Below are 13941 nucleotides of genomic sequence, written 5' to 3'. Positions count from 1 at the left end.
AGCCTTTAGATGCCGTGATCAAGTGAGATCACAACATCAAAATAGATGCCGGTAATTGGTTTAAATGCGCTCAGCCTTTCTGAAAAAGGTTGAGAACATTCAAACTGCATTTCTTATTTTGGCCACAAGGTGGACAACATAAGAAATGAGCAATTCTCAATGATAATTAACTGTGTTACATATGACTATAACCCCCCTCATCCATAGGGATGTGCCACATTCCTATGAATGATGGGGGTTATAGTCATATTTAATATAAACAGTGTCCAGGGACTGTTCTGTAATTGGCATGTGTGACTATAATGTGACTAGAACACCCTCATCCACAGGAATGCACTCATGTACTGCAGGGCCCGGATGCTATCTTAACCCCTTCACTCCCAGTGTCGTACATGTACGTCGCTGGGCAGGCATTTAAAGATGGCACCCGCTCCTGCCCGCTGCCGGCACCATAGCCGCGGGTGGCCACCTGCTTCTTTTAGCCCGCGGCTCATGTCCGCAACCGGCAGCAATGCCGAACACGGACATTTAACCCCTCAGATGCCGAGGTCAATCCTGACCACGGCATCTGAGCGCACCGAAACCAAAAGTGCGCACTTTCGGTGGTGTTCCGGCTCCCCCGTGCGGCGATCGGAGGAGTCGGAGCATGTATGCAGCAGCCCTTGTCTTTATGAATGACAGGAGGCTGCTGAATAGTATTTTCTATGGAGCCCTTGCCTGTAATAGGGCTCCATAGGAAACAAGCAATTTTCTCATAAACTCCAATGCTAGTGCATTGGGATCTATGAGAATAACAATCTAATGTTTAAAAAACTAAATAAATAAAGAAAACATTAAAATTCTAATCACCCCCCTTTCCCCCCCCTAAAAAAAATCATGGGTGTCGCGATGTGCGAAAACACCCATAGTATAGGAATATATAAATATACTCCCCATAAGGCAAAAAGCAAAACGGAAAAAAAGCGTCCAAATGGACAATTCACAGTTTTTGGTTGCTTCATTTTCTACAAAAAAACTAAATAAAAATTCATACACACTCCAGAATGATATCAATGAAAAGTTCAGATCGCCCCGCAAAAAATGAGCCCCCTTACAGCTCTGTACACATAATTACAAAAAAGTTATAGGGGTCAAAATATGGCAACAAAAAAATAAAACTGATTTTTATCCCACTTTTAAATTTCTTTCTAAAAACGCAAGAAAAACTATACATATAAGATATAGCCGGATTCGTACTGACCTGTAGAATAAAATTAACCAGTCAGTTTTATCGCACATCAAATGTTGTAAATAAAAAACCCGTAAAACTGTGGTGGAATTACTTTTTTTTTGCAATTTCACCCCCATTTGGAAAAAAAGACAAAATGGAGTCACATTTCCCTTCAGTATCTTTATGATGATTTTTTCTTAATACAAATACATTTGGCATGCTCTGCTATAAGTTTGCAAATTTCTGTTTTTTAACTCACCTCGCTGGAATTGGCTTTTCAAAAAACGTCCGCAACAAATGACTGAGAAGGTCACCAAGGTAACCAAAATTAATGACAGGGCCACCATTATAATAGCCACTAGAAGTACAGGATCCCGAGGAGGGGTACTACTAGTAGGCTGCACAGGCCCAGGCCTAGGGTAACCTGCAATATTATGAGAATAAGCAGACATTAGCCTTTTAGCATAATCACATTTTTATTCTATTGTACGTGGTTAAAGAACTTACACTGACTCTCTGAACGAGGTGTGTGAGCTGTACATGGGAAGCACTCAAGCTCACGAAATCCTCCTATCCGGGTTTTACTGTAAAATCTGAAAAAAGTAATAAGTTAAAGTTAAGACCAGATAAATCTTCCACTGTCAGCAACATTCAAATACATACCCAAATGTCATACTTAGAACACCACAAGTGCCATATTCAATGGTGTACAGTGGAGGAAATAATTATTTGACCCCTCACTGATTTTGTAAGTTTGTCCAATGACAAAGAAATGAAAAGTCTCAGAACAGTATCATTTCAATGTTAGGTTTATTGTAACAGTGGCAGATAGCACATCAAAAGGAAAATCGAAAAAATAACTTTAAATAAAAGATAGCAACTGATTTGCATTTCATTGAGTGAAATAAGTATTTGAACCCTCTAACAAAAAAAGACTTAATACTTGGTGGAAAAACCCTTGTTTGCAAGCACAGAGGTCAAACGTTTCTTGTAATTGATGACCAAGTTTGCGCACATTTTAGGAGGAATGTTGGTCCACTCCTCTTTGCAGATCATCTCTAAATCCCTAAGGTTTCGAGGCTGTCTCTGTGCAACTCTGAGCTTGAGCTCCCTCCATAGGTTTTCGATTGGATTAAGGTCCGGAGACTGACTAGGCCACTCCATGACCTTAATGTGCTTCTTCTTGAGCCACTCCTTTGTTGCCTTTGTTGTATGTTTTGGGTCATTGTCGTGCTGGAACACCCATCCACGACCCATTTTCAGTTTCCTGGCAGAGGGAAGGAGGTTGTCGCTCAGGATTTCACGATACATGGCTCCGTCCATTTTCCCGTTTATGCGAATAAGTTGTCCTGTGCCCTTAGCAGAAAAACACCCCCAAAGCAAAATGTTTCCACCCCCATGCTTGACGGTGGGGACGGTGTTTTGGGGGTCATAGGCAGCATTTTTCTTCCTCCAAACACAGCGAGTTGAGTTAATGCCAAAGAGCTCTATTTTGGTCTCATCAGACCACAGCACCTTCTCCCAGTCACTCTCTGAATCATTCAGGTGTTCATTGGCAAACTTCAGACGGGCCTGCACATGTGCCTTCCTGAGCAGGGGGACCTTGCGAGCCCTGCAGGATTTTAATCCATTGCGGTGTAATGTGTTTCCAATGGTTTTCTTGGTGACTGTGGTCCCTGCTAATTTGAGGTCATTAACTAACTCCTCCCGTGTAGTTCTAGGATGCTTTTTCACCTTTCTCAGAACCATTGACACCCCACGAGGTGAGATCTTGCGTGGAGCCCCAGAGCGAGGTCGATTGATGGTCATTTTGTGCTCCTTCCATTTTCGAACAATCGCACCAACAGTTGTCACCTTCTCTCCCAGCTTCTTGCTAATGGTTTTGTAGCCCATTCCAGCCTTGTGCAGGTCTACAATTTTGTCTCTGACATCCTTGGACAGCTCTTTGGTCTTTCCCATGTTGGAGAGTTTGGAGTCTGCTTGATTGATTGATTCTGTGGACAGGTGTCTTTTATACAGGTGACTAGTTAAGACAGGTGTCCTTAATGAGGGTGACTAATTGAGTAGAAGTGTCTAACCACTCTGTGGGAGCCAGAACTCTTAATGGTTGGTAGGGGTTCAAATACTTATTTCACTCAATGAAATGCAAATCAGTTGCTATCTTTTATTTAAAGTTATTTTTTCGATTTTCCTTTTGATGTGCTATCTGCCACTGTTACAATAAACCTACCATTGAAATGATACTGTTCTGAGACTTTTCATTTCTTTGTCATTGGACAAACTTACAAAATCAGTGAGGGGTCAAATAATTATTTCCTCCACTGTACATACCACAGAGTCAGACCCTTGCAGAAAGGACACCCTTTTGCTACTGGTTTTCTGTTCAAAATTCGGCTCTTGCATTGTTAACAAACAAGGGAAGGAGAAACTGGCCCAAATGTGCACAGGGGTTAACAAACACTCTGTCGTGAGATGTAGCACCATAAGGCCCCTTTCACACGGGCGAGTATTCCGTGCGGATGCGATGCGTGAGTTGAACGCATTACACCCGCACCGAATCCGGACCCATTCATTTCTATGGGGCTGTGCACATGAGCGGTGATTTTCACGCATCACTTATGCGTTGAGTGAAAATCGCAGCATGCTCTATATTGTCCGATTTTCTCGCGACGCAGGCCCCATAGAAGTGAAAGGGAAGCGTGAAAATCGCATAGCATCCGCAAGCAAGTGCGGATGCGGTGCGATTTTCACGCACGGTTGAAAAGGACCTTTGACGACGTCACTCCGGTCATCACATGGTACGTCACATGAGCGTTTACCATGGTGATTCACCATGGTAAAAGACCATGTGATGACCGGAGTGACGTCATCAAAGGTCCTTTACCTGTATTTAATGCTCACCACAGGTCCTATTCAACAAAGGAGACACAAGGAGATGCCGGGCTTCGCGATCAAGTGGACTAAGGTAAGTTAAATTATTATTATTATTTTTTTAACCCCTCCAGCACTGTTTTACTATGCATTCTGTATTCAGAATGCTATTATTTTCCCTTATAACCATAAGGGAAAATAATAATGATCGGGTCTCCATCCCGATCGTCTCCTAGCAACCGCGCGTGAAAATCGCACCGCATCCGCACTTGCCCTCCAGCGCTGTGTATTCAGAATGCTATTATTTTCCTTATAACCATGTTATAAGGGAAAATAATACAATCTACAGAACACTGATCCCAAACCCGAACTTCTGTGGAGAAGTTCGGGTACCAAAAATGCGCGATTTTTCTCACGTGAGTGCAAAACGCATGACAATGTTTTGCACTCGCGCAGAAAAATTGCGCATTTTCCCGCAACGCACCCGCCTCTTATCCGGGCCAAAAATAAGACGCCCGTGTGAAAGAGGCCTAATTAAGAGCCAATTTAGGCTACTTTCACACTTGCGTTCGGGGCTCCGCTTGTGAGTTCCGTTTGAAAGCTCTCACAAGCGGCCCCAAACGGTTCCGTCCAGCCCTAATGCATTCTGAGTGGATGCGGATCCGCTCAGAATGCATCAGTCTGGCACCGTTTGTCCTCCGCTCCGCTCAGCAGGCGGACACCCGAACGCTGCTTGCAGGCGGACACCCGAACGCTGCCTGGCTGTGCGGAGGCAAACAGATCCGTCCAGACTTACAATGTAAGTCAATGGGGACAGATCCGTTTGAAGTTGACACAGTATAGCTCAATTTTCAAATGGATCCGTCCCCCATTGAATTTCAATGTAAAGTCAAAACTGATCCGTTTGCACGTTTGCAAATCTTTTTTTTTTTTTTTTTTGTTCATGGTAATGCAAACGGATCCGTTCTGAACGGATCTAAGCGTTTGCATTATAGGTGCGGATCCGTCTGTGCAGACACCAGACGGTTCCGCTCCGAACGCAAGTGTGAAAGTAGCCTTAGATGTTTGTTAGGGTTCCTCTATGTACACCACTGGACATGTTTGAACATGGTGTCTGAGCTGCAAGTAGCATGCTATGGAGCAGAAAAAGCTGAACAGATTGATATATAGTTTTATGGGAAAAGATTCTGTATAATTTATTAACTTAATTTTCTGCTCATTTTAGGCTTTGAAGTCAAAGAGGAGGTCCTATCAGTGATTGACAGCTATCTCCGTATACACAGTCATACAGATGAGGCTGTCAATCACTTATAGGAGCGACTCCTTGACTCCAAAGCCCAGAATGAGCAGGGATTAAAAGGAATAAATTAGGGTACTTTCACACTAGCGTTTTTCTTTTCCGGTATTGAGTTCCGTCCTAGGGGCTCAATACCGGAAAAAAACTTATCAGTTTTATCCTAATGCATTTTGAATGGAGAGTATTCCGTTCAGTATGCATCAGGATGTCTTCAGTTCAGTCCCTCTTAGGTTTTTTGGCCGGAGAAAATACCGCAGCATGCTGCAGTTTTCTCTCCGGCCAAAAATCCTGAACACTTGCCAGAATGCCGGATCCGGCATTCATTTTTATTGAAATGCATTAATGCCAGATCCAGCCCCAAGTGTTCCGGAAAAACTGACCAGGTTTTGCGGTCTGCGCATGCACATGCGTAGACCTTTAAAGATGAGAAAAAAATAAATACCGGATCCGTTTTTCCAGATGACCACCGGAAAGATGGATCCGGTATTGCAATGCATTTGTGAGACAGATCCGCATCCGTTTGCGTCCGGATTGCTGTACGAAACTGCCTGCCGAAATCCTCGGCCGCAACTGTGAAAGTACAGTCGTGGCCAAAAGTTTTGAGAATGACACAAATATTAGTTTTCACAAAGTTTGCTGCTAAACTGCTTTTAGATCTTTGTTTCAGTTGTTTCTGTGATGTAGTGAAATATAGTTACACACACTTCATACGTTTCAAAGGCTTTTATCAACATTTACAGGGGCGTAGCTATAGGCTCATTAGCCCTGGTGCAAGAATTCAGTTTGGGCCCCCCCTACCCTCAATACCATTTTCTAACACCACCAGACCCCTGCACGCCCACCGTGCCCATGCCCATATTGATGATGATATAGCTGCCGCTTGTGCTGGAATCATTCTATGGCCGAATGCACGCAGCCGTGAACGGTCCGTGGTATCCCGGCCTGGATTCCTGCTGACAGCAGGAGCGCACTGACGCCGTGCGCTTCATGCCGCCGCTGCACTACAGTAATACACTTGTATAGATCATACGAGTGTATTACTGTAGTACAGCAGCGGCATGAAGCGCATGGCGTCATAGCAACCAATGACACCGTGCGCTCCTGCTGTCAGCAGGAATCCAGGCTGGGATACCACGGACCGTTCACGGCCGTGTGCCTTCAGCCTATATGTGTCATTCTGCAGCATGGGAGGTACATAGTTCATCATATGCCAGCAGGGTTAATAACATCGCTGCCAAGCCCACCATTATTGCTCACACAGGGCTGGTCATCACTGGAAATATGGGATTGCAACTGAAATATGGGATTGCTGTGAGTGACTGAAGATTTAGCTGTCGCTTGTGCTGGAATCAGTCACTCACGGCAATATGGTGACAGTCACTGCTCCCATAGGTGTTGCACTTGCAATCCCATATTTCCAGTGCTGACCAGCCCTGTGTGAGCAATAATGGCGGGCTTGGCGGCAATGTTATTAACCCTGCTGGCATAAGATGAAGCATTGATGATGATGATGATGATATAGCTGCCGCTTGTGCTATGAATAGACCATCACATGATTCATAGGACTCTGCTGTGACATCTACCAGTACTTGTAGGATAGCAGTAGTGGGTCCTCTTACTTGCAGAGCTAATTTGCAGCTGCACATGTGGCTAGAACAGTGCTAGTAAGAGAATGCACTACTGCTATCCTATGTGATGGTAGTGTACTCTAGCTACTAGCAAGAACCCAACTGCCAGAGCAGAGACTGTCTCTGAGTCTCTGCTAGTCACGTCGCCGTGGCCGCCTTCACCTCACTCACTCGGGCGGCACGCATCTTCTCCGCCGCTCCACTTCCGGCCAGTACTGCCAGACGGGACCACTCCCTCTCCTGGCTGAGCCTGCACGGACGGCTCTGCCTCCGCACCCCCCTGTGAAGTTAGCCGCCAGCAAGTACTGTAAATCAGGGGCCAGGGCTTCACTTTGTCTCTCCTGTGGGCCCCCCTGACTTAGGGGCCCGGTCGCAATTGCTACCGCTGCGACCCCTATAGCTACGCCACTGAACATTTACATGACATTTATGCAAAGAGTCAGTATTTGCAGTGTTGGCCCTTCTTTTTCAGGACCTCTGCAATTCGACTGGGAATGCTCTCAATCAACTTCTGGGCCAATTGCTGACTGATAGCAACCCATTCTTTCATAATCACTTCTTGGAGTTTGTCAGAATTAGTGGGTTTTTGTTTGTCCACCCGCCTCTTGAGGATTGACCACAAGTTCTCAATGGGATTAAGATCTGGGGAGTTTCCAGGCCATGGACCCAAAATATCAACGTTTTGGTCCCCGAGCCACTTAGTTATCACTTTTGCCTTATGGCACGGTGCTCCATCGTGCTGGAAAATGCATTGTTCTTCCCCAAACTGTTGTTGGATTGTTGGAAGAAGTTGCTGTTGGAGGGTGTTTTGGTACCATTCTTTATTTATGGCTGTGTTTTGGGGCAAAATTGTGAGTGAGCCCACTCCCTTGGATGAGAAGCAACCCCACACATGAATGGTCTCAGGATGCTTTACTGTTGGCATGACACAGGACTGATGGTAGCGCTCACCTTTTCTTCTCCGGACAAGCCTTTTTCCAGATGCCCCAAACAATTGGAAAGAGGCTTCATCAGAGAATATGACTTTGCCCCAGTCCTCAGCAGTCCATTCACCAAACTTTCTGCAGAAGATTAATCTGTCCCTGATGTTTTTTTGGGAGAGAAGTGGCTTATTTGCTGCCCTTCTTGACACCAGGCCATCTTCCAAAAGTCTTCGCCTCACTGTGCGTGCAGATGCGCTCACACCTGCCTGCTGCCATTCCTGAGCAAGCTCTGCACTGGTGGCACTCTGATCCCGCAGCTGAATCCTCTTTAGGAGACGATCCTGGCACTTGCTGGACTTTCTTGGACTCCCTGAAGCCATCTTAACAAGAATTGAACCTCTTTCCTTGAAGTTCTTGATGATCCTATAAATTGTTGATTGAGGTGCAATCTTAGTAGCCACAATATCCTTGCCTGTGAATCCATTTTTATGCAACGCAATGATGGCTGCACGCGTTTCTTTGCAGGTCACCATGGTTAACAATGAAAGAACAATAATTTCAAGCATCACCCTCCTTTTAACATGTCAATTCTGCCATTTTAACCCAATCAGCCTGACATAATGATCTCCAGCCTTGTGCTGGTCAACATTCTCACCTGAGTTAACAAGACGATTACTGAAATGATCTCAGCAGGTCCTTTAATGACAGCAATGAAATGCAGTGAAAAGGTTTTTTTGGGATTAAGTTAATTTTCATGGCAAAGAAGGACTATGCAATTCATCTGATCACTCTTCATAACATTCTGGAGTATATGCAAATTGCTATTATAAAAACTTAAGCAGCAACTTTTCCAATTTCCAATATTTATGTAATTCTCAAAACTTTTGGCCACGACTGTACACTTACAAGTTACAATTAATCTTTTTCTGCAAAACTATATGTCAGTCTGCTCAGCTCCTCCTGCTCTATAAAATTGCATTTCCTTTAACACATTGAGGTGTTACATACACCAGTCTTGAAGTCTGAAAAGTCCTATGGTGCACATTGCTGAAAATATATTAAGAGGCATAGCCTCTTAATAAATGTGGCGCATGTTCTGACAGTCCATGCATTTTGAACTGTAATTAACATCAGTTTCTGGAGTAAATTACAGTAAGGTCTCTTTCACACGAACGTGTGCGATCCGTGGCCGTATTGCGGACCACATTTGCGGATCCGCAATACACGGGCGCCGTTCCGTGGGCATTCCGCATCACGGATGCGGACCTATTCATTTCAATGGGTCCGCAAATCCGGAGATGTGGAAAGGGCTGATCATGCTGACAGATGCCCTTTAATGCATTTGTGAATGACAGACAAATACATCATGGCCTCTGTTTCAGGGGCCATAACATTTTTACTTGGATTCCAGGGGCCATAACATTTTTCTTTTTTGTTCACATAGCCAAATCAGGGCTTGTTTTTTGTGGGACAAGTTGTACTTAATATTTCATATGATGTAATAGGAAGCTGGAAAACAATTCTAAATGGGGTGGAATTTGAAATAGTGTTATGAACTTTCCTTTTAAGCCATTCTCAATTAAGTAAAATTAAGTCTGTGGGTCAGTACGATTACAGCAATACCAAATTTTTATATTTTTTTAATGTTTTAATACTTATTCATATTTACCGTAATTCTATGGATATGTGTAGGAACTAATTTTTTGTGGATCAAGTTTCTGTTCACTTTTCATTCAATTTTTTAGGCAAACTATTTTTTAGGCAATTTTAGGTCATCAGTATTAAAATGTCGGAAAACCCTTTTAAAACTTTTTTTTTTCCCAGTAGGGTAATTAACATAAACCATTGCAGTCTACAGGGAAATCACTCTGCTCCTATTAAGCCCAGCGTAACTTTACTAAGGCAGGCCTCAGAGCATTCAGAAGGCCCTATGCTGCCATTGTAATCAAACACCTCCTGTAATCTCTTTGTGGGTGGGGGGGGGGGGGTTCCATTCAGTCATGGTGAGTGCCTCACTCCAGGTAAATAACCATTCAGATGCAAATGTATGTATACTAATGCCAGAAGCCTGAAGTGTTTCTACAGGGAGGAACAAAAATACCAAACTTCAAAAAAGCTAAATTTAGCCAACTAAGAGAGGCCATAGGCCTAACTAACTGGGACAAAGTCCTCAAAAATAAAAAATATAGCCACAAAATGGGATATCTTTAAAAACATCCTAAAATCTCACTGTGAGAGGTACATACCGTATGGGAATAAAAGGTTAAGCAACAAAAAGAAACCAATGTGGATAAATAGAACTGTAAAGAAAGCAATAAATGACAAAAAGAAAGCATATAAATCACTAAAACAGGAATGTAGCACGGAACCACTGAAAAACTATAAGGAAAAAAATAGAACATGTAAAAAGCAAATAAAAGCGGCCAAACTAGAGACCGTGAGATTAATTGCCAAAGAGAGTAAAACTAACCCTAAAATGTTCATTAATTATATAAATGTTAAAAAGTATAAATCTGAAGGTGTCGGCCCTATAAAGAGTAATGAGGGGGGAGTCGCAGAGCGCGACGAGGAAAAAGCAAAGCTGTTAAATATTTCTTTTCTCCAATGTATTCACTGAGGAAAATAAACCGTCAGATGACATGCTGAATGTAAAAATAAATTCCCCATTAAAAGTGTCCTGTCTGACCCAGGAAGAAGTGCAACAACGACTTAAAAAGATTAAAATAGACAAATTGCCAGGATCGGATGGCATACACCCCCGTATCCTAAGGGAATTAAGTAATGTCATAGCCAGACCCTTATTTCTGATATTTGCAGACTCTATACTGACAGGGAATGTCCCAAAGGATTGGCACATGGCAAATGTGGTGCCAATATTCAAAAAGGGTCCAAAAACAGAGCCTGGAAACTATAGGCCGGCAAGTTTAACATCTGTTGTGGGTAAACTGTTTGAAGGTTTTCTGAGAGATGCTATCTTAAAGCATCTCAACGGAAATAAGCAAATAACGCCATATCAGCATGGCTTTGTGAGGGATCGGTCATGACAAACTAATTTAATCAGTTTCTATGAGGAGTTAAGTTCTAGACTTGACAGCAGCGAATCAATGGATGTCGTATAACTGGACTTCTCCAAAGCATTTGACACTATACCACATAAAAGGTTAGTATATAAAATGAGAATGCTCAGAGTGGAAGAAAACGTCTGTATGTGGGTAAGTAACTGGCTCAATGATAGAAAACAGAGGGTGGTTATTAACGGTACACACTCAGATTGGGTCACTGTCACTAGTGGAGTACCTCAGGGGTCAGTATTGGGCCCTATTCTCTTCAATATATTTATTAATGATCTTTTAGACGGCTTGCATAGTATAGTATCAATTTTCACAGATGACACTAAACTGTGTAAAGCAATTTACACTGAAGAGGACAGTATACTACTACAGAGGGATCTGGATAGATTGGAGGCTTGGGCAGATAAGTGGCAGATGAGGTTTAACACTGACAAAGGAAACTAAGCTGCAACTAAGCTGCAAAAAACAGTGTCAGGCAGCTGCTGCCAAGGCCAATAAGATAATGGGTTGCATCAGAAGGGGCATAGATGCCCGTGATAAGAACATAGTCCTACCACATTACAAATCGCTAGTCAGACCACACATGGAGTACTGTGTACAGTTCTGGGCTCCTGTAAACAAGGCAGACATAGCAGAGCTGGAGAAGGTCCAGATGAGGGCAGGAGAGAAGGTCCAGGAGAGGTCTTGTGACCCCCCTGATGTCGGCGATCGCAGAAAACCGCAGGTCAATTCAGACCTGCTGTTTTCTGCGGTTCCGGGTTATTCGGGTCTTTGATGACCCGATAACCCGGAAAGGATGGTGATCGGTGGTGTGATCCTGTGAGGTGGTGATCACGCCACCTCTCAGGATCGCCTGCGATTGGTCCCCATGCGGCATGTGGGCGGAGCGCGGCAAGTTTGAATCTCCGCCGCTGCTCTCCTCGCTCATTTCGGTCTGTGGAGTAGGGAGAGCAGCAGGAGATCGCACTGCCCACCGACATTGTGCGTTTTTGGTGCCATCAGGCACCTTAGGAGGCAGGGACAGACAGGGGCAGGCGGTAGATGGGTAGGAGGTGTAGGCAGGGGTAGTTAGGGCAAGTTTAGAGTTAGATTAGGTAAAAAAATAATATATCTCTTGGTCTGTGAGCCCCCTGATCAGGTGTCTGGGGTCCACAGCAGTTAGCTGTGTGACCCTTGCCCCACCCCCACTTTTTGGGGGTGCAATTTTTATTTTATTTTTTTATTTTTTCTTTGCATGCCCTACCTATGTCCGGCACTCTTTGCGTCCGGCCACTGTTAGCGCATCGCCCACCCTGCCCCAGGCATTTGAACACAAGTGCAAATACCCAGCCACCCACCCACAGGCCATAGCACTAAATGCACAGCTTTCCAAATGACTGGCACTGGAAATGTTGCCATTTAGGCTTGTGGACACTGAGGCCTTCTGCAGCCTATTTTTCAAGGTGTGCCATGCCCGCCTTACACCAACATGTGTCCCGTAACATCACACGTGCCCTGACCAACGCAGTTACTGGGAAGATCCACTTAACCACAGACACATGAACAAGTGCATTCGGCCCTCGCATATAATTTTTTAGAGGGTCAGCTCACCAGCAGACCCTCACCTACAATGTTTTACTGGGTCAGCTCACAAGCAGGCCCTTGCATATAATTTTTTAGAAGGTCAGCTCACCAGCAAGCCTGCACCTAAAATCTTTTACAGGGTCAGCTCACCAGCAGGCCCTCGTATATAATGTTTTAAAGGGTTAGCTCACCAGTAGGCCCTTGTATATAATGTTTTAGAGGGTCAGCTCACAAGCAGGCCCTCGCATAACAAGTTATCGCATAACAAGTTATCACGGAGGAGTCTAGTTTGTTATTGAAATTAACCAGACAAATCACTCCACCAACTAAGAACGTCCATGCACCACCACCCACAGAATTGAGAATAAGCTATCAATCTGTCAATCCTTTCCGTGTCCGGGCCGGGTGAGGTTTCCCGTGTTGAGCCAAATTATACTCCTGGTGGTGCCCTTCCATCAATTCCTTTAAGTTTCAGCTTTGCAACCATACTCCCCCCAGAACCCAAAGACTTTGGTTTCCCGGAAGCTCCTCGGTGGGTCATGGGAATAACGCCACCGGATCACCGGTCATCATCATTTATGGTCGGAATTACTACGGTATCTGATCGTCTTCGAACCTCCGAATTTGGTTTTTTATTAAAGAAAACTATTTTTGGCAAATGTTTTCGCTTTGGTTCATCTTGCGCCGGTCCAAGAATTTCACCTCTAGGGAAGCAATACGGATGCCCCCTGCCGTCCCTCTTAATCATGGCCCCAGTTCCAAAAAACAACAAAATAGAACCTGAGTCCTATTGCATTATTCCTAGCTGAAGTATTTAAGAGACCAGGCCTGCTTTGAACACTGTAAATTTTTTCAATGGTCAGCTAAGCAGCAGGCACTCTCCCATAATGTTTTAGAGGGTCAGCTCAGCAGCAGGCCCTCGCATATAGATTTTTAGGGGGTTAGCTCACCAGCAGGCCCTAACCTACAATCTTTTACAGGGTCAGCTCTCCAGCCGGCAGTCACCTAAAATCCTTTTGAGGGTCAGCTCACCTGCAGGCCCTCACTTAATTATACCTAATAGGTAATTTGCACGCATGCTGCCTTGCTTGGAAGTGGTAGCTGTAACTGCTTCTCATGTTCCCTCTCTGGAATCAAACCCCGATTCCCCGTTGTCACCGTGGTTGGCGCTGAAAATAACATTGAAAGGTGATAGGGCAGACATTCGAATGGCTAGTCGCCATCACGGTGAGGTGCGATCGGGCCCAGGTTATTTAGAGTCACCAAAGAGGTAGCAGGCCCTCGCCCATAATGTTTTAGATGGTCAGATCAGCAGGCCCTTGCTCCAAATGTTTTTGAGGGTCACCAGCAGGCCATCAATCATAATTTTTCAATGGTG

At 44.4% G+C, this 13941-nt stretch overlaps 1 protein-coding gene across 4 annotated transcripts in view; it reads right to left on the bottom strand.

The window, feature by feature from the left end:
* Nucleotides 1–13941, bottom strand: part of LOC122946794 (tumor necrosis factor receptor superfamily member 19-like) — a 239890-nt gene that overhangs the window by 84743 nt on the left and 141206 nt on the right. For all 4 annotated transcript variants that reach the window (XM_044306618.1, XM_044306620.1, XM_044306617.1 and 1 more), the window contains 2 exons: nucleotides 1718–1803; nucleotides 1470–1634 (listed from right to left, as the gene is read on the bottom strand). In XM_044306618.1, coding sequence (XP_044162553.1) covers nucleotides 1470–1634; nucleotides 1718–1803 — 251 coding nt within the window. The remainder of the gene's footprint in view (nucleotides 1–1469; nucleotides 1635–1717; nucleotides 1804–13941) is intronic.

Source organism: Bufo gargarizans, chromosome 9 (assembly GCF_014858855.1).
Source record: "Bufo gargarizans isolate SCDJY-AF-19 chromosome 9, ASM1485885v1, whole genome shotgun sequence".
Lineage (NCBI taxonomy): Eukaryota > Metazoa > Chordata > Amphibia > Anura > Bufonidae > Bufo > Bufo gargarizans.
Note: the sequence above shows the minus strand (reverse complement) of the source record. Positions and strands in the feature narration are given on the sequence as shown.